This window comes from Melampsora larici-populina (assembly GCF_000204055.1).
Source record: "Melampsora larici-populina 98AG31 unplaced genomic scaffold MELLAscaffold_23, whole genome shotgun sequence".
In the NCBI taxonomy this organism is placed as follows: Eukaryota; Fungi; Basidiomycota; class Pucciniomycetes; order Pucciniales; family Melampsoraceae; genus Melampsora; species Melampsora laricis-populina.
In genome coordinates, this window is record NW_006768787.1 from 881627 (window position 1) to 906506 (window position 24880).

The window sequence follows — 24880 nt, forward strand, 5'->3', positions numbered from 1 at the left end:
CAACCGTACCTCTTGGGTGTGGCAGTATTTTTCAACCGTTACGTTCAGGGACGGCACCACCTCAAATGTCTGCCGTGCCAACAAAGGTCGTGTTGACACAGTTCCAGACTTGGAGGCCCCTGTTGTTGTGTGTCAAGATCCGATCGCCATCGATAAGACTGGAAGTACCAAATCTATGAGCCGCCATCTCTTGCGTGCTCATGGCATTGTTGCTCCGATCGACACCTCTCAACAAACCCTTACAGCCTTTTCTGCAAGTGGAAAGACTAGTAGTGTAAGTATATTTGTTTTCAAATTTTTATTCAAGTTTTGTCATACTTTCCTTTTTTTTTCTCATACTTTTCTTTTTTTTTCAAGATGGGATCTCTTAACAGGAGAAACCTCACAAATGCAGTTATCCGGCTTATCGTTAATCAAGAACTCCCAGTTTCTCTTGTCGACGCTCCTTCCTTCCGCGAGCTTTTATCCTGGATTAACCCAGCTGTCGCCCCGATTATGTCGAAACAAACCGCCATCACCGACGGTATCTTCTCTCAATTCCGTCTTGCTCGCAACCGTCTCACTTCCCTCTTCGCTTCATTGGACTACATCAGCATCACTTGTGATGCTTGGACTTCACCTAGTAGCGTACCGATGCTTGGAATTACGGCTCACTGGATGACCGAGGATTTTCAAATGCAATCGGTGGTTTTAGCTTTGAAGGAAATCGATGGAGCCCATACTGGTAAAAACATGGCTGCTCTCATCAAGCACACATTAGATCAATTCAGTATCACCGATAAACTCTACTCCATTACTGCTGATAATGCTTCAAACAATCAAACCATGGGTCGAGAACTCCAACAGCTCATACCTCAATTCGATCCTGAGAAGAACCTCCATGGCTGTGTCGCCCATGTTATCAATCTAGTCGCCAAAGCCGGAATCTCGATTTTTGACAGCAAGACTCCTCCTGATCCTCTCAGTGCTTTAGATCCTCAACTACCTCAAGATGACGATATTCCTGATGGTACTAATTCTTTGATTGAACCTACTCCGCATCTCGAAGTCCACTCAATCTTAACTCGAATTCGCAGCTTCCATAAAAAAGTCCGATTGAGCACTCAGCTCAAACAGGCTCTGGACCAATTCATCGCCACTTCCTCACAGCCTCGAAAGGTCGGACTGATTCATGAGGTTTCAACTCGATGGTCTTCAACCTTTTATTCTCTCGAACGATTCTTTGAACTCAAGAAGGTCCTTCAATCGTATTGCAATGTCAATGATAGTTTAGAACCTTTCGCCCTAACCGAAGACGAATGGACCTTGGTTGGCAACTTAGTCAAGTTTCTCCGACCTCTTGCGATTGTGATCAAGGAAATTGAAGCCGATGACTATCCCACCTTCTCACGAGCAATGCCCGACTATCAATGGCTCATTGAAAAACTCGAAAAAGTAAGTTTTTCTTTCCTTAACCACTTATGGATATTTACACAATTTCTAACCAATCTTTTTCAAACATAGGCATGGGGGGCTTCTGATTGTACCAACTTGAAGGCAGCAATTCGTCCTATGGTCAAGAAACTAGTCCGATATTCCACATTAGCTTTGAAGAAGCCTGTTTACATATGTTCCCCAATTCTCGACCCTCGCCGAAAGCTCAATGCTGTGACTGCTTTTACTTTAGAAGAACTCGGATTTGACAAAGATCAACTCATAAATTACTTTACCGAGCAAGCTCGCAAATTCAAACCCCCTCTCGATCCTGAGATCGAAATCGTCGAATCAGACCCTGTGTTCGAAGATGACGATGATAGACCACACCACTTTATCAAACGACGCAAATGTGTTCAACTTGAAGATGAAGTGAGGGAGTACCTTCTTGCCCCTCTTGTGGATGAACGTACCGATATCTTAGTATTCTGGAAAACTAATCGCTCAAACTGGCCAATCCTTGCTCGGATGGCTATGGTAATGCTTGCTATTCCTGCTTCGGGTGGTCCTTCAGAAAGGATATTTTCAGCTGGTTCAAGGGTGATGTCTGATTATCGATCACAGATGACCAATCAGAACTTTGAAGCTCAGATTTGTCTCAAGTCATGGGGGATTATTCTTTCCGTGTAGTTTGGCTTGTCTTTTTTTTCTATTCTAAACTTCTTTATTGTTTTCTCTACACTCTTTAATGGTCTTTTGTTTATTTATTCTTTCTGCACGCTCATTTGTGTCCTCATTTACAAAGATTTTTTTATTTGTGTCTTGCTCTTTTTGCTCAATTAACTCAATTTGTGTCCTCGAATCCCCTCACAAACAGCTGGCCCGACCCGGGCCTAAAGGCAGGCCCGACCCATGGCCTGCCCGTGCCTGCCCGCTAGCCATCTGAGGCACCTCGTGGCCGAGGCCGGTTTTGACCCGGCCCCAGGGCCGGCCCTGAAATTGCGGGGCCGGGTCATACCCCTACGCGTGCGCCAGGATCCAGGCTCCGGTACTAACCTAACTAAGTCCCTCTCGGACGAACGAGTAGTCGAGAGAGGGACTTATAGCTTATCCACCGAATTTGGCGTGTGAGCCTGTGGACGTTTGGCTGGGGCTTGTTTCAATCTAACATACCACATTATCTCGCTTACAAAAATCCCCTGGACCCAAGAAATAAATGATTCTGTGGACTGTCCTACATACACTGGTTTTTTTTACATAAACACTAACCCCCAGGAAGGTCATCAAGACATCACTTGAAAAAATGGAGTCTCCTGTAAACTTCCTGTGTAGCTGCTGCGAGTTTTTGACTAGTCTGACAGTTTGGGCAAAAATGAGGAATTTTTATCTCGAAGCTGTCAATCACGTAAATATGGTGGCTTCTTCGGAGCTTAATGATCATGAGCAACTATTCAGAGCAATCGATTTATAGATGATGAGACGTTGAGGCTTCCCCTGTTGAGCTTGGCAAGGTTAGAAACCTCTTTCATATGAGGAATCCTTGGCTGTGGAGAGGTTTCAAACACCCCTGAACCTATCTGAGAAAGACAAGCCAGTCGCATTCGTGCTGGGTATGGATTGAAGGCCGTGGCTATTTTACCAATCGGGAAATTTGCATGGCGCCTGAAACACCCAGCAATAACGATTGCGCCCCAAACGCGATCCGTCCTGGGCCTTTGCAACGTTCAAGGAACACTCCTAATGGTCGCAAGGGACACTTTGCTTGATATTCGATACTAAATGAATTGCTCCCATGCCCTTGTGACGAATCAGGGATACTGTCTGGTAAGCAGTTCTTTCTAAAGAGGCTATGCCCTTGAGACAGTTAAGGGACACTCCTGATGGTCGCCAGGGTGAGGTTGTTTCATGAAAGGCCCTTTGGAGGCAAGTAGCCTGTAACATACTATTAATTGTTGCTCACTTCGTGCGGATTTGATGATATATCAAATATATAAACAGGCAACATTGGCAAGTTTTGATTATCCCACTTCGCCTCCCAACTCGATTGCTGTTTGATTTTTTTCCTTTAGTACTTCTGTACGCCTAGGAAATTTTTCAAAACAGCTTACATGTGGAACTATCAATTCATCGTGCTTTTGTTCAACTCTTGCTATTTTGATTCTTTCCTTTAGTACTTCTGTGCGCCTAGGAAATTATTCAAAATAGCTTGCATGTTGGACTATCTTATGCATTTTGCTTGTATTCAACCCGTGCTCCTTTGATTTTTTCCTTTAGTACTTCTGTGCGCCTAGGAAATTATTCAAAATAGCTTACATGTTGGACTAGTCTATTCATTTGCTTTTATTCAACCCGTGTATTTTGATTTTTTCCTTTAGTACTTCCGTACGCCTAGGAAATTATTCAAAATACCTTGAATTTTTAATTACCCTCATGTGCTTTTAGTCAAGTAGAATTGTAACGTACTGGCTCAACAGGGTGGATATTTGGGTTTGGTGAGTAGACTCAATGCTAGCGTTAGAACTTGAGGGGTGTTTTAATGTCATCTTTCATCAACCTGTTCTGCTTTTTGCACAAGTTGAGTTTGAACGGTCAAAATAATTGGCTTCCAATTGCTTTTGAGAGGTTTCAATCAAACACACTTGCAATTGCTTTTCGCGAGCATGTGCAAGGGTGGGACTTTTGCCAAGCCTAGTCAATACGCTAGAAAGCCAACACCATTCAATTGCCCATCATGTCTGTTATAGCTTGTCTGATTACTATCTGTTTACGTAAAAAAAAGCATCCTTTCCATTCATGTTGCTTTATTGATTGTAATCCATCAATCTCTGATCTCCTCATCCCTTCAGCTCAGATACTATGGACGTTGATCCTTCCTTGATTACACCAACTCATAACTCTTCTCCTGAGAAGAAGAAAAAACTTACCAAGGCCGATCGAGTATCTGACTTTATATTTGAAATCGGCTCAAACCCAAAGGAATTCATCATTGAGTTACTCACCTCTTCGAATCACAAGATGCCTGAACAAAGAAGGTACTGGGGTGCCGAGCGTGGTTTACCTTCAACAATGAAGGTGATCAACACAATCAAAAGTGTAGTATGTGATACAGAACACGGTAAACAGATATGGCATGATTGGTTGTTGTCCGAAGTAAGATTTGTCTTGAAGCTGACTGCTTACCTATCGGCTCTTAAGAAGCTAATCATGAGATGAACCGGTCTTGTAGGCATCAGATATAGTGAACCAGGAGAACCCAGCCAAAGGTAATGCTCCAAAGGGCTCGTATTACAACTCAAAATCCATAATACCGGAATTCTTCAATGACAATGCTGAAGTGATCCGAGAGTTGCAGATCAAGGATGGGATGCCGTTCTTATACAGCTTGATAAAGGGCAAGCTCAATCATTGCCATCTGGGTCGTCGGCGGAGGGCTTCTGAAGCAAATCAACACACACAACATCTTAACAATCAAAAACCGAGTGAAGTAGACGATGAAGATTTGGATGAGATGGATAGCTTGGAAAACTTACAGTACAAAAGTGCTCAGAATGGCAATCAGATTGAAGAGCACAGATTGAATCAGGTAAGCCCTGAAAATTAATGCGCTACCTTGGAGCTGGCCACATGCTGATGTGCATCTGCTCTGAGCTCCCAATGACTGTATGTTCAATGATTGCTTTTGCATGTAATCGCCGCTGCAATGGTCTTCAATTACAAAATTCGGTCACATTCCTGGCTTGTGGTGTTTCGGCACGAGTGCATGAATACTTATACTCTGTGGGACTCTCATCTTCACGATTTACGGCAGTGCATGCTGTGGACCGCCTGGCGAGAAAGGCCGAAATTCAAATCACGAAAAGTCTCTCAAAACAGTACAATATACGGCCATTTATTTGTGTCGATAACATTGACTTGAAACTCGAGTGCATCACAAACGCCTGGATAAGGAAACTCGGCAGTTCCACGGTTCCTGGGCGTACTGTCACATAGTAGAGAAACCTCAACAGCAATCCTTGCAGGAGTCACCAAGCAATCATAGCGATACCAACAGTTCCACGTCTGATGAGCCAATCAATTGCGACAGGAAACCTCAGGATAAATCGCTCAGTGACATGTCAGGTTCCACTCATGCCACAGATTCTAATGATGATAGATGGGACAGTGATCCAGAAGACGAATCAGCAAAAAACCCTTATAGTTTCAAGTCCTTTTTGAAATACATGCACAAAACTCTTAATACCACGGTTGAGCTTTCAGACTTTTTACCAACAAGGTCCGATAAGGAACATTGGAAGAAGACCATTGTTTCTCAAATGAATCGTGCTTGGATTGAATTAATCATTCCCTCCTCACAGCAAACAAATAAAAAAAATCCAAAGTTAGAAGTCAAGCCACCTACAATTGAACAGATAGAGGTTTGTGAACCTTCAATTACGATGCTGAAGTTGATGGATTCACCAGAGAACTCAGCCGAGGGAATAGGAAATCTATTTGTCTTGATGCAGAAGCAGATGGGTATTTACAACACTCGTTCTGCAAAAAAACTTCAAGTTGTTGAGGGCGATCTAGGTACTTGCATCAATATCGAAGGCCTGAGACGTAAAAGGCTTCCACGTCGAAATCCAGACGAATCGCTTGATCACATTCTCACAATCCCAGGTGCCGCGCATGCTTTGTGGAATATTGGACAAGCAGTTCTGTTACACCACTGGGGCGATTCCGAAAACTCAGAGGACTCTGGAGCTTGGCGCTTTTGGGACTCTTTAGGAGGAACCGGTGACCAGCCAATCAAGAAAAAAGACTTTTCTTCAATAATGGTCATCATTTGGAAGGTTCACATGGCCACCTTGGCATTCTGTTTGAAGCAGATATTGGCTCGTCAATCAAAAGAGATTGATGTGTACAATACTGAAGCCGCTCAATCAATTGTGGAAGAGTGTTATCAGGAGTTTTTCACGGCTACAAGTATTGAGAAAACACAGCAAGATGAGGATTGGCATGCTTATAATTTACGGCTCCGGCTACGTGATTTTGCAAGCATTGTTGAAGGGGAAGATTCAATGCATCAAGGAGACATTGGAAGACTCATTTTGATGTGGAAAAGATGGTCACTCATGGCTCAAGGAATGAAGGGATTGAGCCACTATTCTCTGCACTTGCCCCGCTTAATCTTACTATTGGAGAGTGGACTCCCACCTGAGCTGGCTCAGTTGATCAAACACTCCTTGCTTATACCTGCGAGTGGTCGTGCGGGCCACTTTATTGCCAAAGATTTCTATCTAGAACTGCAAAACTACTGGCTGAAATACTTCTACAATCATTCGGTGAGTATCCTTTCCATTGGTATCCCAAGTTTGATTTTACTTACTGTTTGGCAAAATGATATAGGGCATTGGAACAGATGTGAAAAGGTTAACTGATAGATACAGTCCAAGCATTATTCTGGTATGTATTGAGGTTACCAAATATGTATATTGCAGATAACAAGACCTAGCTGACGGAAGACTTTTTATCATCAAAACCCAGTTTCGTACACTGGTACATAAGTTGAAAATACGCTCTGGAGCAACAGTGATATTTCAGAATAACTATAACCCAATTACTCAGTCTTCTTTGAAAGAGTTCTTCCGTACTTCAGACACGCTATATGGAGGTATATACAAACATGGGCAAGATAGCACATCTAAAATTATAAAGCCCGTGTGTGACATGTGGGTCAACGGAATCGAGAAGATGGAAGGTATCTTGGAACAGGATGCTCGCAATGAAGAACCTAGTCGCTTCAAGTGGGGAGTTGCGGAAGCTGGTGATTTTGATTCGGAGGATGGCAGCCAGACAAATTATTCTGATGTCAGTGCAGATGAAGGAGGGATAAATCACGAGCTGTAATTGACTCACATCAAAGTTGGGTTTGCGAGGTTGGCTCAGCTCTGCCCGAACACCATCAATCTTTTGAGTATTTGGCAACTTTCTGGGTTTTTTGGCTTGGCGTAGCAAATCAGGTACAGAGGTCGACGGGGTTGGAATGGTGTTCAATCTTTCGTCTCGGCCTGAAGTTGAAATATCTCTCTTTTTGTTCTTGGCGGATATGTTTGCTTCTTTCTTTTGTTTCTGTGGTTTACTACTAATCTTGATATGTTTCTTCTGGGGCTTAGCCTTTTCTCTTTCCTTTCGCTTCCTTGCTTTCTCTTCTTTGTCTTTTACTGCCTTGAGCCACAGATCCACTGTGCAATCTAATCGTGTTTTGTGAATCTGATATATATCACTATGCTTCCAGAGATGAATGGATCGGTAGATCATCTCAAAAGTTCCAACTATTGGTTCGGTTCCAAGAATTGATCGGATATGAAGACCATTGAGAAGCTGTGAATAATTCTTTGTCAACAACCAGATCTTCTTGTGTTTTAACAAAAGTTTGGGAGTAAGGTCGGAATTGGTGCCATATTGATCATTAAACATTTGATTGAAACTTCGCACAATCAGGTTGAAGAGCGCCAGCATAGCAGTATCAGTACGAATAGAATCTTCTTCGGGACATTCAAATTTTGTGGCACTGGTGTCTGAATTAGTTAAATCAACAAGTTGTGGATGAGAAAGCGCTGGATCAATGAGCGCTGAAGAATTGGTATTTGAATCGGAGGGTTGATCACTACTTTTTTGGGAAGACAAAATCATATCCTTCATAACTAACACATCATCAAAGTTTTCTGAAGTTGAGTACTTTTGATTTTTAATCAGCATCTCTGCCAAGGCTGGGTCGCAATTGGAACATCTACAAGCCGGCATGCCTACAGAGACTTGTCTGTTTTGCTCTTCAAGAACTGCTGGATCATCAATCATAAGAGGAATGTAGCCCTTCCTTTAAAAACAATTTTTGTGAATCTTAACAAAAAGTGTATGCAAAAGATCAAGACGGATCAACTGACTTGTTATCAATGCACAGAGCCACACGGAGGCATACAGGTGTGATTGCCAATGCATCCATTCTATCATCATCAGACTGAGGTTTACTAAGATCAAAGTCTTTAATTTCATTTTTTCCACCACGCCTTTTTTCCTCAACCAACAAGACACCCAGACCAGGCCGACCATCCCTTCCACATCGCCCCAACATCTGCTCTATGCATGAAGGATCACCCCGCCCCATGTGGATCACTCTTCGAACACGTGTCCAGTTCTGTCCTAGCCCCAAAGCCATCGTACAGCACAACAAAGATGATTTTCCTGAAGAAAAGTCAGCCGCAAGTTCGTCTTTGTCTTTGTCCCCTGTCGCTGCATGATATCGGCCTGCAAAAGTACTGTAACCATTGAAGCGTTCTTTGGGTGTACCACGAGCACGATTACAAACACTGAGTGTTGTCCAGGTTGCATTCTGAGAAGTCGAGTAGATCAAAGTTGGGGGGAGTGAGCTATCTGAGATTTCCGATTTGAGAGGATAGAAATCCAGCAGATCATCACATGATCGCATGGAATGTTTCATCGTGATTCTGACAAGGCGGACCTCCGGACGAGCCAATTCTCCATACAGTATGTGAAGCGCTGGTTCGGGCATCTTGAGACTCTTCCGGATAGCTTCAATTGCTATAGGCCTGCATGTGGCAGACATGAGAAGAACAGGTACGTGATCAGAAGCCATGAAACGTCTACCTAAGTTTCCATACGATGGGCGAAAGATTCCCCTATCAGCTCCCTTAGAGTGACAAGACAACCTTCTTGCTTTCCGACTTGCAACCAGTCCCCAACAATAGATCATATGTGCTTCATCGACTACCTTCAACACTAGTCTCTTTTGGAAGGATTCATTAAAGTAAAGTTTGTCAAACAGTGGACTATTTAAAAAAATTTCCGGGCTCTATGCGCAAATCAGAATCAGCAAAAATCAAAACATTCAAAAGGGAAGAAATCATACCAAGTAAATAAATTGATAATCCCCGTTAAGTATCTTCTTTACTACCTTTTTCTTGAAGTTCCTCTTTGTGATATTGATTGCACTCAGTCCAACAAGTTTCTTCTCAGCAACCTAATCACCTCCACACGTCAGCCACTACAGAAGCTCTATTGAATAATCATGCTATGATTTACCTGATTGTGACCAAGGCCATCCAGTGGGTTGAGAATTAGAACAATGCCATTTGATGATGATGTGAAGCACTTGAGGTACACTTCTGCTATCCGTGTTTTTCCAAAGCCTGTCCCGGCGAGAAGAAAAGTGTTTCTTTTTTTGATGAGTTTAATAACTGATCGAACTTGTAAATCCTTTGCAGGAACCCCATAAGTCTGCAGAAAGATAGCGCTGATACGCTGATATAATTCCTCATCGGTCGCGTTGCGTAGACTGGGCAATAATGTAGGAGCGTGGGTCGTTGCAACATGTTCCCCCTGTTTGTCATCGCCATGATCTGTTTTTGATACCTGGTTAGAGGACTGGCTTTGAGTTTTCATGATGTAATGTGCATAAAGAAATAGTAAAAAGCAAAACTTGATGAAAGATCTCAAAGTCAAAACCGAGTGCTATTCATTCAATGTCCTCTCCCTTCCAAATTCATTCAAATCAATTGAAGAGATCGAAGGAAAATTTGAGAGTTTCTCAAATGACAGGAGTAGAAGACTCTCTGACGCCTCCGCAGCAAGTTACAGAGGATGCAATTTCCCAAAAAATTGGGCTTGAATAACTCAGTATCCATTTGGATTAGGAGGGTGAGACTGGCACAGGTGTATGTAGGGCAATTCAGAGAAGGGTGCATTTCTTGGGTCTGGAGGATTTTTGTAAGCAGGATTATGCTGTGTATCAGATTGAAAAGTGCCCCAGCCAAAGGTCCACAGGCTCACACGCCAAAATCTGTGGATAAGCTATAAGAGCCTCTCTCGACTACTCGTTCGTCCGAGAGGGACTTAGTTAGGTTAGGCTCCGGTACTAGACGGGTGCCGAGGAGCCGGGTGTGTGACATGTAGATGTCAGTCACACTGACAGCCCACAGGCGACCTCAATGAAGTGGACACAGATAATCTTCAACTTTCCCCTGATCTGAACTTCAAATCCATCATCATCAACTCATTCATCATGATGCCAGACAGCCGTACAGCTTCTCCACTCATCTCGCTTTCTCCTCCTCCTACGCCCAGCTCTCAACATCAAAAGAATACTCTTAGGAATCGTGTCTCGTTCACCACATCTGGCGAAACTGAATCATCTTTTGGCTTCCAGTTCCCTGCATTTCCAGCCTCGAGCCCTCTACAGTCTCCCTCGGCATTTTCTGAACCTGATGAAGAACAAAAAACGAAGAGAGGTAGATCGAGTAGCTTATTGAGTGTGCATGAAGTTCAAGACAACTACGATGATCAACTTGACCAAGGTGTTGGTCCTAACTTGAACGCAGATTGGGTTGAATATAAGGGTATTTTGAACTTTGAACTTTTGTTTGCAATTCCATCAAGCTAGTCATCGATTAGATTTACCTTTGAACTTTTTAGGTGCCTGGGTCATTCATATAGTTTTAATCTTCTTCGGGAAGATACTCGTTGACATCATCCCTGGTATCACTCAAGACGTGAGCTGGACAACTGTTAATATCGCCTATGACGTTGTAAGCACGATTTCTGTCGTTCATTGTCTCCTAGGGAATCCGATTGGACAGCAATCTGACATTGTTTTGAACAATACTGACCTTTATGTAACTCGCTCCCTTGTTGTGATCTCTTCACCTACAGGTCACTTATATCATGTTCCATTACGTAACTGGAACGCCTTTTGAGTCTTCTGGTGGAGTGTACGATCGATTGACGATGTGGGAACAGATTGATACTGGCGCCCATTATACACCAACCAAAAAGTGGCTTACTATCTTGCCCGCTGCCTTGTACGTCAATCCCGATTGAGATCTTTCCTTTTCAAAAATCATATTGCTCTCCATAGTACTTACCATGAATTTGGCCATTTGATGTTTTAGATTCCTCTTGTGTACTCATTACACTAGATTGGATCTCTATCCCTCTCTATTCGCCTTGAATTTCGCATCTACACTATGCCTTGGCTTATTACCTAAGCTACCCGTCTTTCATCGTTTAAGGTTTAGGTTCCTTGAAGGTGTCTTTGGTTGGAGTAATACCATTGGTGAAGAAAGAAGTGGACCACCTACTCCTATTGAAGAACAAATGAAAAGAGTTGGAGATCCAGATTTTGGTGCCGATCGACGTTCAATAGTAGGTAGTCCAAGACTTGATGGTGGTTTTGTTCGTCATGAATCACCTACACTTTCAAAACGTGTTCATCTTAAAAAATGAGAAATCAATCTGTTGATCTTTCAAGATTTCAGGAAAGTTGTTTTTTGATTTCATTTTTTTCTTCTTTTTTGTGATTTCGTCCTTGTTTTCCTTCACAGATTCAGTTTTACTCTAGTTAGATTCCTCGATTTTTTTTACAATTGAGACTTGTGGCCTTAAATAAATCTTTTTATCTGAAATTGTAATCATAGTCAAAGTTCAATAATCAGTCATCTTTAACAATGCTGTGATGTATTTCGTTTTTTCTTAAGAATCTTAATCTTATAACTTCAACCCTAAGGCTCTCATCATTCATTGATGATCATACACATGGACATTTATCAATGAATTGAAGCCAATTTGGTATATGAAGCACTTAAGCTAGCCCAAATCTATGAAAGCCACAGCGTGATCCTTGTATCTGTTCACTTTGATTTGCTCGAGGTTCATCAAGTGTTACAGACATTATTGAATTCTATTCTGAATCAGATTGATTCTATCAAGGAATGATAATTGAAGGGATCATGATGAGAGAAAAGAAGACCTTCAACTTGTTCCAAGTATGATGTATGTAGGTGAAAATTTAAAATAACCCTGTTCAAATCTATGAAGAAAGGGGATTCTTTTGAGGATTCTTGTATCTTGTAGACCAGCATCTGTCTGGATGCTCAAGTTTCAGCATCTTGTCTGCATAAGGTTTCCTTTTGATCATCCTTAAGCACCCAGATCACCCTGATCACAAATTCCAACTTCTGATTGTTCATTTACATCACATATTGCTCAATGACTCCTCGAAAATGAAGTATATATTCAATTGCTATCAGACCTGAAAACACATCAATTAAATGGATTGAGCTCTAGGATCTTGTCATCACTTCTTTTCTCACTCTTATATTATTCATCTATGAGTATTATATTAGGTGTGCAATTCATATCATTCGCATTATCATAAGGTGAAGCCTTCTAAGCTTGGTGAATGAAATGAGAAATACAAAAGGTCAGGAAAGCATCTTCTAAGCCAAATTCGAAGAGGCCAACAGTCGAGTCATCTAGGTCTTAAGTTGATTTCAGCATCCAAGAGGTTTAGTTTTAAAAGCGTTATGGGGCATTAAGTAACTTAAGCCTAGCCAGGTCGATCAACTTTCTTCCACATCGTCATTGAACCAAGTCAACAACCAACCTGAACCCACCCAAACATCCGATTCCTCAAACCATTTCATCTTCAAGAAGTATTCTCAATCAATGGCCGAAGCTTACTCTCAAATCAAGGTGATCAAGCTTCAACAAATTCAATAAATTTTCTCAAATCAAATCAAAGACTAACAATTCGATTGTTTTCTTGCTGAAATATAGGATCTTTATGATACATCATCACCTTTCATACCAAACCTATCAACCCAACTACACAGTACAATAGGTTTCAGTCTCTTACTCACAGCTTTCGGTATAGGTTTCACATTCACAACGTAAGTTTTTTGCTTTCAATTCCAAGTTTACGATTTTGGTTAATGATTTCGAAAAAAAAAACTGATCCACTACTACTTTCCTTTCTTGATCTTAAGTTTACCAAAAAAAGGTTTAGTTTTAGCTGAAGTTTTTTTAGCTTTAATGGCTTCTCTCTTAACTGGTTTTGGTGTTACTTTCTTATTTAATGCAGCTGGTGTTTATGTTTGAAATCAAATTAAAACAAAATCATCTGGAACTTTTTCATAATCTTATTTTAACTTTCAGTGATTTCAATCGATTCCAGAGAACAAGGACAAAAATATGTATTTAAAATGCAAAAGATAGATTTCGGATTATAAAGCGAAATGAGAATAGAGACAATCAATTTAACTTTATCACAATGATATCAATTTAACCTTTTCAAGTTTCAAGTCAACATGAATTCAGTAAGATCTACAAAGTGCACATATCAAGTCTTTCAAGATTACAAATCAAATGCTGAGCAATTGTATATTGCATTTATGGTCAACAAGGACACTTGATATTGGATAGGTAGAAACTTTGAATTCCAAAGGACATCATGTCTAATCGAATACCGTACCTTGAACTTTTCTATCAAATGAGTTGCAATGAAGTCTGGATTGTAAGTGCCGTATGGAGAAGCTATTGTATAGAGACACGTCTCAAGGAAATTAGATCTGAGAGGCGAAGCTCGTGATCTCCAATCAAAGATGCCAACGCCCATTCCATGAGTTTGACTTTTATTCTAGTGTACTAAATACAAAAGGTCGTTAAGTTGATGTGGCCAAAGTTGATAGGTATATCAATCTATTTCTTTAAGCCTAAGAGATCGATATCTACGATTCTTGTAAAACATTCAATCGTCTTGACTTCCTCAACACTTCCTTCAAATAAGTTTCACCACCTTTAAAAGTTGACTCTTTCCGTACAGGAGGATGAATCATATGATCACCACCCATCGAAGCACCATCCGAGTTTGATGAAGGACTAATAGTTGGACTCGATCGAATTCCATGTGGATCTTGAGGAGATTTCACTTTATCCATTCCAGTTCGATCTTTAATCCATCGATCTTGATGTTTTAATTGATTTTTTAAAAGATCTAAACTCCATTCTGCGCCATAGAATTCTGCTTCTTGTCTTGAAAACGAACTTGATATATCATTTTCAAATCTTAAGGTTCTAAATTGAGAAACCGCGATTTGATAAGCTGAATTAAGTGTATAATTAGCTGGATGATATTTATATAGTGCATAAGCAAAATCAATACAACTATCCAAAACAAAACAATCAAGAATGTTAGTCATAAATCAAATAAATGATAAATAACTTGAAAAGATTTGAAAATTAATTAATAAACTCACTCTTCTGCTTTAGGAATCCTAGTTCTTTGTCTAAGTTCACGCCAATTTTCAATTCCAACCAAATCATCTTCTAAATCAGAAATCATTCCATTCTCTTTAATCCTTCTAACAGGTTCTTTAATAGTTTTATCTAAAAGATCATCAGAGTTTTCAATCAGATTAATAGGTCTATAAGCTTCAAATGGATGATCTTTAAAAAAAGCTTTTCTAATTAAATCATGTTCAAAATAAATTATAGGTAATGGTTTACAAGTTTTAATTAATTTTTTGAATTGATGATTGTGCTTAAATGATTTTGATGTTGATTTTAATGAATTTGGTAAATCGAATTCATGTCGTTTAATTGATTGTCTTAATGGAGTTGGAGTAGGTGGATAGTTGAGTAAAGCAGAATAAGAAGGTGGTGGTGATTGGAGTAAACCTGTTTTGAGGAATGAAGATAATTGATTATGAACTAGTGCTGCATGATGACGAGGCATGTTGGATTCGATGGTCTTGAAGAAAACTTATTTGACAATCACTCGGAACAGTTTGATCAAGTTGTGATTTGATGAAAACTAATCTCGACATAAGCATATTCACTTCTTCTACAAGCATACACTCCATCGTATTACACCATTTCCACATTTCCAAAAGATCATCCAAATATCTTTCACTTTTGCATTTGATAAACCGCTTAGGATGGGTTGATGATACCTCAAACAGAGCTGGAGAAATTGTCTTTCTAAAAATCAAAAGATTTCTCATTCCCTCAAAAAAGAAAAAAATACAGCAGAGTAAAAGACAAGGGATACAATTGTTTTGCAAAATGATAAATAAAACAGATGATAATCAAACAAAGACGACAATAAATAATGATAATAAAGTTTCAAAAGAAAAGAATGTCCAATCATTTATTAATTCCAACCCTATCTAAGATCTGCTTCATATTCTTACTTAAATCTAAATGACCATCAACGAGATCAGAAACATCAACTTCTTCAACTCCTTCGATCCCCAAATCACCTAATCCAGCTACTTTAATACTCATCCTAACACTAATCAATGAATGAAGTCTAACCAAGATAGCTAAAACCCAATCATTTTGACTATATACATTTACAATTCTTCTTGATACGATTTTCTTGACTGATGCCCATTCTTTTGGACTAGGTGAGATGGGTGCTCCAATTAAGATCACTTGATCTATCGTATCTACTACATTCCGTTTTGAAAGTTCTAATAAAGCATGAAAGATAGTGATCGCACCCATACTGCTGCCTACCTGAAAATGGATCGATTTAGTCAGTAAGTACCCATCACAAAGGAAAATCAACACGTCGGGAACAAACACTTACCAAAGTCAATGGTCTAGTTCCATGCGCATTAGCTTCAATCATATCAGCCAACAAAATCGCCCCTTTCTCACACTTATCTCTAACCCTTAAAAACTCATTATCCAATGCAACCGTTGCAGTCTTATAAATCACAGCTGGTAAAGCTACTGCCGAAATAAATGAAGCTAAAACCGTCCTTTTTAAAATCTCTTTCGTCCCTTGTTGTACAATCACATCTCTAACATAAGTGTCTAAACTTTTTCCTGCTTCTAATAATGCTCCGGTTTCTAATTTGATGGCAAATATGTCACGTGAATCAATCGTTTCTGAATAAGCTGGTTTCCATGTATCTTTATAATCTGTTGGAGTTAGTAAGAAACCTGAACAAACGATCGTAGCCTATTCAGAAAAACCGATTTAACAATTTCAGATCAGATTTCATTTTGAGAAACAAATCCAAAAACTTTAGGTTTGTAGAGAAAACCAAAGAGCTTACGTGTAAACTTGGCACATGTGTGAGATCTTTAGTTTCATCAGTTTGATTTGGTTCTAATTCTGATGGAGAAATCCGAACGAATTCAAACTCTTCAATTCCTTTCATTCTACGTTGAGCTCTGTAATAAGATCACAAAGAATCAGAAACCTAGAACTAGAAAAGAAAAGTCTAACCAAAAATCTTACAAGATGACACTTACCTATACCCCGTCAATCCACCACCAGCGATTCCAAATAAAGTACCAATCAAAACCGAACCGCCAGCCGTAGCTAAGAATCCTAATCCACCACCTGAAAGAGTAACAAGTAAGGGAGCCAATAAAGGAGCAGCTAATCCACCTGTCAAACCAATCGTCACACCTCCTACAATCAAACCTGCACCTGCTCCAATATATCTTAACCATTTTGATTTGGAATTCGAATTTGATAAAGCTTCTTTTGATTGATCTGATAAGGTTTGATCATGTGATTCTTTTTGAGTTTCTTTAAAAAGTGAAAATAACTAAAAAGAAAATCAAAATTAGTTTCATGCTCACTTTTCAAGATATTAAAATCAAAAGCTTGTAAAAAAATTAACTTCTTGTGCTACTATTCTTTCAGCATGATAAACCAAATCCAAAGGAATTCTAAGTGAATGAGTCACTCTAAAAACCAAAGCACGAGAAGTAGCCGTATATTTAAACTGATCTTTAGGTTGATTTGATTCTTGATTTGATTGAAGATTAGGTATAGATAAAGAAATCAAAATCAAATCATGTAAGATTTCAATATAAAGTTTAGAAGGTAAATGATTTGAAAGTTCATCTAAATCTTTTGAAGTGGTTTGGTTTGGTAATGAATCTAAATCGATCCTGATTTGTTCTAAAACAGTTTTTCTCCATAAATTTAAATATGACATTCTTGAGTTTAATAAATCTTGTGATGATCCTTTGCTTGATGGTGTTGTTGTGTCTGATAAAGTTGATAGATTTGATCTATAAATTGTTTCTTGTTCTTGATATGAATAAATGATTGAGATTCCTAAGATTTGTCGATGGAATGGTTCCCATTTTGAGCAATTTAGTTGGGAGTTAGTCGTCATTTTTGAAAAGTTGAAGTTGAATGAGATGATGCTCTCAATTTCAAACAAGTTGTGTGGTGATACGAAAAGTGTTACAGGTGTGGTAAAGACATATGTTAAGTTAAGTTCATGTGCTTAAGCGTGACTTAATTCAGATCCACACCGTCAGTCGTCTCTGGACAAATTCGATTTGACTGATCACCAACTACCAAGACCATCCCATCAACTTGGATATCAAGAATACCATCATCCATCATCCTTCAAAACCTTCAAAACCGCTTAACTTCATAACCAAGATGAACTCAAATCAACTCGAAGAATGGGGATCGCATTGTTCATTATCAACTTGTCATGCACTCGATTTCTTACCATTCAAGTTAAGTTCAATATCTACTCAACATCTCCCTAATTCAAACATCATCCTAACATTTCGTCATCTTTCATATCATAGATGTCAACATTGTACAAAATTATACTGTTCAGATCATTTTAAACCTTCTATTCGACCTTCTGAAACATCTCATCAATGTTCAGAATACGATGAATCTTTGATAGATGTAAGTCAATTCATCATCATCGGATTTCCAATCCTCTTAATTCACAATCATTGACAATCCTCCAATCAATTTCTTATGAACATCAGGCTAGAGTTCCAACTTGTCCACTCTGTGGTGATCCTATTTCGATACCTACAGGAACAGATCCCAACATTCCAATGGATCAACATCTCACCACCTCATGTCGTTTAATAGATCAATCAGGACTCCTAAAATCTCAGAACCAATCCTCAACATCACAATCCTCTTCAAACAAAATTTGTTCAAGATCTCGTTGTCAAACTAAAATGATAGTCCCAATCCTCTGTACCGATTGTCAACTAAATTATTGTCCATCACATCGACTTGGAGCTGATCATGCTTGTTCTGGAAACCCTCAACCTTCTCATAAACCATACCATCGTGCTAGTCTTATAGCTCTTAAATCAGTCATGGCTTCGATTCCTCCTTTACCTAAACCAGTGACTTCGAAACCTATGACACCAAACCAGACTAGTTCTTCTACCACTTCTTCTACTCCTTCTAGTAAGCCTAATCCATCATTATCAACTGTTGATCGGTACCGGGTTTCGAAACGAATCAAAGCGGAAGAAGAATCTAGAAGGAAAGCACTCGAATGGAGAGCACAAAAAGGGTTTGTGTTTCCTTTTTAAGTATGAACAACAGATGAGGATCTTGATTGGAAAATTGAAATTGTTTGTTGGTTTGTTTGTTGGTTTAGGTTATTATCTGAAGATGAGAAATTGATTTATGCAAATTTGAAAGCATCATCACAGAAAACTGAATCAATTCGAATCAAATCAAATGGAAAAGAATGTTTGATTTGTTAAGATTCAACTATACATAAACATGGTTCTTTTTTGGAATAAGTTGGAATCGTTGTATCCTATTTAGTTTCTTTTATACTATTTTTTTAGTTGTAGCATTCAACCTTGTCATTTTCAACTTTTGAATTAATACCTTTCCGCTTCAATCATCTTGTTAAACTTTCTGTTGTACATATAAACTTGATTGATTCACTATCATATCTGTGTATCTATGCAATCAAGAACCTTGCATACTCTCACAACAAAAACTTCTTCTTTACAGACTTTTTCACAATCAAAAAAAGTGTTTCTTTTCACAATTCTTAAGGTGATTCCATTCCAAGAGAAAATTAAAGGAGGTACCAAAATTAAATGGAATATCACATTGAAACAAAAAACTTAGTAACAACAAAATCACCTTTTGCAATCCATATATTTGAAAATAGATTCAAATTAATTCCGGGATGGAATCCTTAATAATTTCTTTAAAGAATTACTACCTGGAATCGTCATCTTTTTTAATCTTTTATTCGTCACTTCTAATGCATCTTCACTTTCTTCTTCTTCCTGTTCTTCTTCTATTACTTGATTTTCTTTCATGGTTTGATTTTCTTCAGTTTCTTCATCTTCTCTTGCTCTTTCTTTTCCTTTTTCAGTTCCTTTTGTAGTTCCATTTTCTTTTCCTTTTCCTTTATCTCTTTTTCTTTTTCTTCCATTTCCGTTTCCATTAACATTAACTTTTTCTTTTTCTTTCCCTTTCCCTTTATCTTTCCTTTGATGATTTTCTACTTGATTAATTTGAACAGTATTAGAACTTTCAATTTGTTGATGATTTTCTACTTGAACTTTAACTTGATTAATTGATAAACTTTTGGAACATTCTTTATGATTAAAATCATTTTTAAAATAGATATGTTGGATAATTTGTTCATCATTTAATTTAGATTTCCTTTCTTCTAGTTTGATTTGTTTTCTTTCTTGTCTATATTTTTCCATTAATTCTAAAAAAGAAAGAAGGCAAAAAAAAGTTTCAGTTTTTCATAATTTTTTGGGGACAAAAAGATGAATGCTTACTTCTAAATTCTAAATTCTTTGGAATATACTTTGAATTGAATTCAACTTCTTCTGAATCTTGATTTGATTCTTCTGAACTTGAAATTGATGAAGTTGATGATACAGAAGATGATGATGAAGAATCTGCTAAATCAGAATTGATCGGTTCTTCTCGATTCTCTTTTGGTTTTTTCTTCTTTTTCTTTTTCTTCTTCTTGATGGGTACTTCTTTAATAATCAGCCCTTTATGAATAAACAAAAATCAACTTAATCAAATAGATTTCTTTTAACATAACGCGATTGATTGATTTACCTTCTTGAACTTTTGAGGTGGATGCTTCAGGTTGTTGTTCAGGTTCTTCTTCTTCTTCTTCCGGTGCTTCTTCTACCGCTTTAATTTGTTCGGCGATCCAATCACTACGTTGAGTTCCCGGCCTTTTTAAGCTTCTCCAAAAAGCTTCTACTAATAATTCGGAGTGTTCCACCGCAGTTTCATCTTGCCATTCTGAAGGTGAATAACCTCTATATTTAATCAAATAACGTCTTCTATCATCTAAAATCGGAACGAGAAGAGTTAATTAGTTTTCGAGTTGGAATTGAAATCTGGTAAATCGAATGAGTACACAGTTACATACCTTTGATTTCGGTGCCTTCAATATATGCTACTTCCCATTCTTGGTCTGCTTCATTCAAAGGTTCTTGAACCTCATTCAAAGGATGTTCTGAACTTGACTCTGAGTCATTATCTTCCTCACTCGATGTTAATGAACTCGAATATTCAGTCATAATTCTTTTTATCTACACTTCTTTCCGATCGATCGTCATTAAAGTTGAATCATACAAAAGTCTTTGAATGTTTAAGATATGGAAAAAGTTGTAATGGTGAAGTCAAGATTGTATGCTTGTAAGCGAATGAAAGCGATTGTTTGTTTGTTTGTTTTTGAAATAAAGTTAAAGTTTTAGCTCAGCATGATGGTGTACAAGTTCAAGATATGGTGACAAGTGTTGTTTTGTTTTTGGTTTACATAATCAGATTGCTCATTCCTTTTTTCTGAAGATCCAAGTTGTATGCGAACAAGCAGTACAAAAGCAATTTCAGAAGACTTTGGAAAATCAACGGTAACTTCAAATCCGTTCAACAACAACAAAGCTTTCAATTTGTTGTCTGTTTCACAAAACTGATTGATTCCTTCAACTTACGTATCCTACAAAGTCCCTCCTTCCTACGCGGCCGCGTCGGCGCCCACCGAAGAAAGACTCGCGATGGTGACTGCTCTTCAAATTATGGCGTGGACATTTCAACGCTTGATACCTTGAGTTCTTTTTCAGCTTTTCTAGCTTCCCCTGATGATAAGACCCACTTTACTGTTCAAGAAGGGTCGTTGATCAAGCTATCGTGACCTCGTATCATTGGCATTGCGAGTGGCACAGCCAATCAAGTAGTCTGAAGATTTTTTAAACACTTGCCTTTAATATTATTGATATTTGTGGCCTTGTTGATTCCTCATACATGCATCTTTTGTTCTTGGTCCTCAGCAAGAGTTGCTTCGGGGCACCTGTGACGTAAGCGCGCACGAGTCACCAATACTCGAGGAACTCATTTTCCTAGAGGGACTTTATTAGTCATGTCACATACTCATTCCAAGCATATTTGACCATGTATGTAGTGCAACTCATATCCTGCTAGATAATCAAGTCACACCCTTTCGTGCGGCGAGCCCCGGTTTGAACGTGCTTCTGCTTTCACATTTTGTGTATAAACTTGCTTTCTGTCTTTGGAAAGGTTAAGACATGGGGATTTGATCCTGAGCAATGAATTGTAATTGAAAGGGTTTCCTCGAAGAAGTTGCGTGTAATGAATATGAATCACCAGAGATGAAGCTGATGATACCCAGATTGTTCTCGTATGGTTGTTGGCAATGGAGTATTAGTTGAACAATGTCCCTCTTGCCTGGCTGCATCAATAAGCTTAACTAAGCGCCTCTTCCGACGCGGCCGGGCCACGTCCGCTCTCGAAAAAGTTGAACTTAGGGAAACAACGAGCTAATTCATGAACTCGTGCCAATCTGACACGCTCGTCATGTTCGCCTGAAGCTGCGCTTGTGCCGTGGTTGCGTCCACAGAAAGGTTTTGGGTTGCTCACCTGGGCTGAAAAAAGACAACGAAATTGAAGACATTGAAGAAATAGTGTAATCAATACATGAGTGACTGGAGAGGCAAAGTGATGATCACCACGATGGGCGTGGTCAAACCTTTCAGCTAGTAATGTCATGTTTTGGTCGAGGCTGAAGTCTCGGGCTATAAAACTAAAGGTTTTCTTCACCATTCTCTGATTCCTCATCCGTTCATATCACCAGTTCATATCAGTCGCCCTTCAATCTTCTTACCCCTGCAAATAAATTGTACAAATCTCATTATCTTTGTTTTTAGTTTGTTTTTATATCAATCAATTATCATTTACTCGTATCTTTAGTTGAGCCTTCGTCACCTTCGCCAAATAATACCTCTTTAAACTCATACATATCAATATGCGTATCAATTACGGTTTTGTTGCCACCTCTGTCGCCCTTTTGTTTGTCCTCGATTCCAGTGTCACAAACTCTGTCTCTGCATCTCCCGGCGCCGAAGCTTCCAGATTTGTCAGGTAAGCTTGCATCCTCTTTTTGAACTCCAAAGTGGTCTTTGTTAATGGGTGCTTTTACGTTCATAGAACACTTGTTCGTCGATCTTTGAATGCTGGCGGTGCCAATGACGATTCTACTCAGGGTCAATCAGGGTGAGCCTTCTCCAAATCTCCTCATGCCGTGACTTGGACGAAAAACTAATTGATCCCTTGTAGTCCTGCTCGTCCATCGGGTGTTCCTCAATTAGGACTCTCTCCTGCTATGATGCAACGAGTCTCAGCTGGTCTTGTCAGCTCAATTGCCAAGTTTTCAGCTGACATGGAGGCAGGAGTCGAATTTCCAACTCAAGAAGAAATGACAAAAGCAGTCGATGAAGCACTTGAAACTGCAGATGACAGATACTTTTTCAAAATGGCCCAAGCTATCAAGAACTCTATTGACGCTCTTGCTGATCGTAAACTTGCTGAAGGTGAAACCGGCGAGAATCGGTAAGTCATCATTTCGTCTTCCAGAATCTCGTTGATCATTTTTCTAATAATTCTTTTAATCTTACTCAGCGCGTCAAAGGCTCCTAAATCCGCCTTGAACAAGCTAACTTTTCCAAGATCTTCCCAACAAATTGCAACTGCCTTATTAGAAACTATTCACATGTTCTGTGAACAAAGAGCTGCCGGTGGTCGATTACCAAATGCATCTGAAGTGAATCGAGCATTAACTCCAGCTTTACAAGAAATTGACTTTGTCAATTTTACCAAAGTCAATGTCAGGAAAGGTGCAGAGGCTGTCAAGTTTGGTTTAGATCATATGGGTCCCAACACAAACTCGGAGATTCCTATTCCAGCTCAGAAACCCGAAGTTCAAGCTTGATACGAAAGGTTTTATTTATCCAATTGTTTGATCTCACAGTTGTTTATGGGATCGTGTATTTTTGCGAACGATGTTTTACTGACGTTTTTGTTCGCAAAAATTGATGTTCGGAAAAATGTAATTTGGCCCGAGAAAAGTGAAATTTTACAGTCAAAGTCCGTTTTGAGATTATCTGTAAAAAAACGGTCGTAAATTAATGTCCTGAAAAATACATTACAAGTGCATACAGTATTTAATTTTCCATGTTTACCCATCCGAACATCCAAGTTCGCCAAAAAAAATGTGCGCAATTGTATCACAAACCAGCTTTTTCCCTAATTTTACATCCGTCACCTCACAGACCAACCACGAGGTCGCAAACCGACGACTGCAAAGTTCGAAACGGTTCATCAGATGGATTAATTTTCCAATCAAAGAATCACCTCACATGCCTTCAAATCACACCCGTCGGCCACTAAAGGTGGCCTGACTAAAAGGTGGCCTGACGGTTTGCATGCCACCGAAGGTGGTTTTGAACGTCCTGAGGTGATGGTGGTTAACGCTCATCCATGGATTTGCATTGGTATTGGCGTTAACCACCTTTTTGAAGTCTTGAGCACTAGTCAACTCAACGGCGATCTTATTATCATTTGATTATTATTATCATTTTCTCTTCGTATTATCATTTTATTATCATTTTCAAACTCTCTTTTCACAATCTCTAACAATAATATCTCATTCTGGTATCTTGAAATTCTCCATTCTCATTTTTTTAATTCAATTCTCTATCTAATACGATCTATTTGAAACAACGGCGACATGTCCGAAGCCGAATGGCCAAGCGATTACTACACGGACCTTGAGGAAGATGACTCCGAAAACGACTTCGAAGACGGCTATGACTCTGAATGGTCTTCTATCGCCAGAGAACAGGACATTCAAATACATAAAGAATTGCAATCATCAGATTTACATGAAGATGAACCACAAGCAGCCTCTCAGACAAGCACGAATCCCAGCAGTCAACATAAGAAATCTCAGACAAGCACGAATCCGAGTAGTCAACATAAGAAATCTCAGACAAGCACTAATCCGAGTAGTCAAGATAAGAAATCTGGCAAAAGAGGCAAAAAGACTTTTGGCCTACCCTTTGATCGCGCGGGATTCACAACCTACATTGATCACAGAACAACTCTCGATTCCGAAGGTTATCCTCTTCTACCAAACGGGTCCACCGTCTTTGTCAAGCAGCCAACGAAAACATTCACCAACTGGTGTACTTTTGGTTTCTCAAGTACCACTTCCGGCGGTGGTATAAAGGAAGGTTCTGATTGGCGAACTGTCCGGTTCACATGCCTAGGTGTCACGATGTGCAACAACCGCGAGTGTGACTTTCTCGGAACGCCTCCCACTTCGACTGCCAAGAGAACAGAGTGGGAAACAAAGTAAGTACCTTCAAATCTGCTGCAGTGACACGTGCAAATACACAATTGACATTGTTTTTCGCTTTTTTGGCTTTGCTATCAGACCTCACAAATGCCCGGCGGCTCTGTGCCCAGACTATCTACGACTTGTTCCATGTAATGGAACAATTTGTCGAGTGGATGAGCACATCCCAT

General features: G+C 39.3%; 7 protein-coding genes across 7 annotated transcripts; 3 read left to right on the plus strand and 4 right to left on the minus strand.

Moving 5' to 3' along the window:
• Positions 1-7195: 7195 nt before the first annotated feature.
• Positions 7196-8611, minus strand: MELLADRAFT_87874 (uncharacterized protein; the record flags this gene model as incomplete). The annotated part of the gene is made up of 3 exons (XM_007411105.1): positions 7196-7258; positions 7312-8272; positions 8340-8611. 3 exons carry the CDS (start codon positions 8609-8611, stop codon positions 7196-7198), a joined length of 1296 nt encoding a protein of 431 aa, XP_007411167.1.
• A 1829-nt stretch (positions 8612-10440) lies between these two features.
• Positions 10441-11971, plus strand: MELLADRAFT_43806 (uncharacterized protein; the record flags this gene model as incomplete). The annotated part of the gene is made up of 4 exons (XM_007411035.1): positions 10441-10808; positions 10885-10997; positions 11122-11270; positions 11361-11971. The coding sequence occupies 4 exons, from the start codon at positions 10475-10477 to the stop codon at positions 11692-11694; spliced, it is 930 nt and encodes a 309-aa protein (XP_007411097.1).
• Positions 11972-14650: 2679 nt separating this feature from the next.
• On the minus strand, positions 14651-14968 carry MELLADRAFT_31030 (uncharacterized protein; the record flags this gene model as incomplete). Its single annotated transcript, XM_007411104.1, has 1 exon — positions 14651-14968. A coding segment is annotated over one exon (318 nt), but the record flags the coding sequence as incomplete, so codon positions are not given.
• Positions 14969-15228: 260 nt separating this feature from the next.
• MELLADRAFT_116771 (uncharacterized protein) lies at positions 15229-17396 on the minus strand (the record flags this gene model as incomplete). Its single annotated transcript, XM_007411103.1, has 5 exons — positions 15229-15768; positions 15842-16219; positions 16317-16434; positions 16516-16817; positions 16893-17396. 5 exons carry the CDS (start codon positions 17394-17396, stop codon positions 15394-15396), a joined length of 1677 nt encoding a protein of 558 aa, XP_007411165.1.
• A 192-nt stretch (positions 17397-17588) lies between these two features.
• Positions 17589-18762, plus strand: MELLADRAFT_116772 (uncharacterized protein; the record flags this gene model as incomplete). The annotated part of the gene is made up of 4 exons (XM_007411036.1): positions 17589-17751; positions 17827-17932; positions 18019-18566; positions 18654-18762. 4 exons carry the CDS (start codon positions 17672-17674, stop codon positions 18760-18762), a joined length of 843 nt encoding a protein of 280 aa, XP_007411098.1.
• A 429-nt stretch (positions 18763-19191) lies between these two features.
• MELLADRAFT_107449 (uncharacterized protein) lies at positions 19192-20577 on the minus strand (the record flags this gene model as incomplete). Its single annotated transcript, XM_007411102.1, has 4 exons — positions 19192-19739; positions 19813-20034; positions 20105-20344; positions 20427-20577. The coding sequence occupies 4 exons, from the start codon at positions 20575-20577 to the stop codon at positions 19192-19194; spliced, it is 1161 nt and encodes a 386-aa protein (XP_007411164.1).
• Positions 20578-22319: 1742 nt separating this feature from the next.
• Positions 22320-23282, plus strand: MELLADRAFT_87880 (uncharacterized protein; the record flags this gene model as incomplete). The annotated part of the gene is made up of 4 exons (XM_007411037.1): positions 22320-22435; positions 22502-22567; positions 22631-22903; positions 22973-23282. The coding sequence occupies 4 exons, from the start codon at positions 22320-22322 to the stop codon at positions 23280-23282; spliced, it is 765 nt and encodes a 254-aa protein (XP_007411099.1).
• Between the last annotated feature and the right edge of the window lie 1598 nt (positions 23283-24880).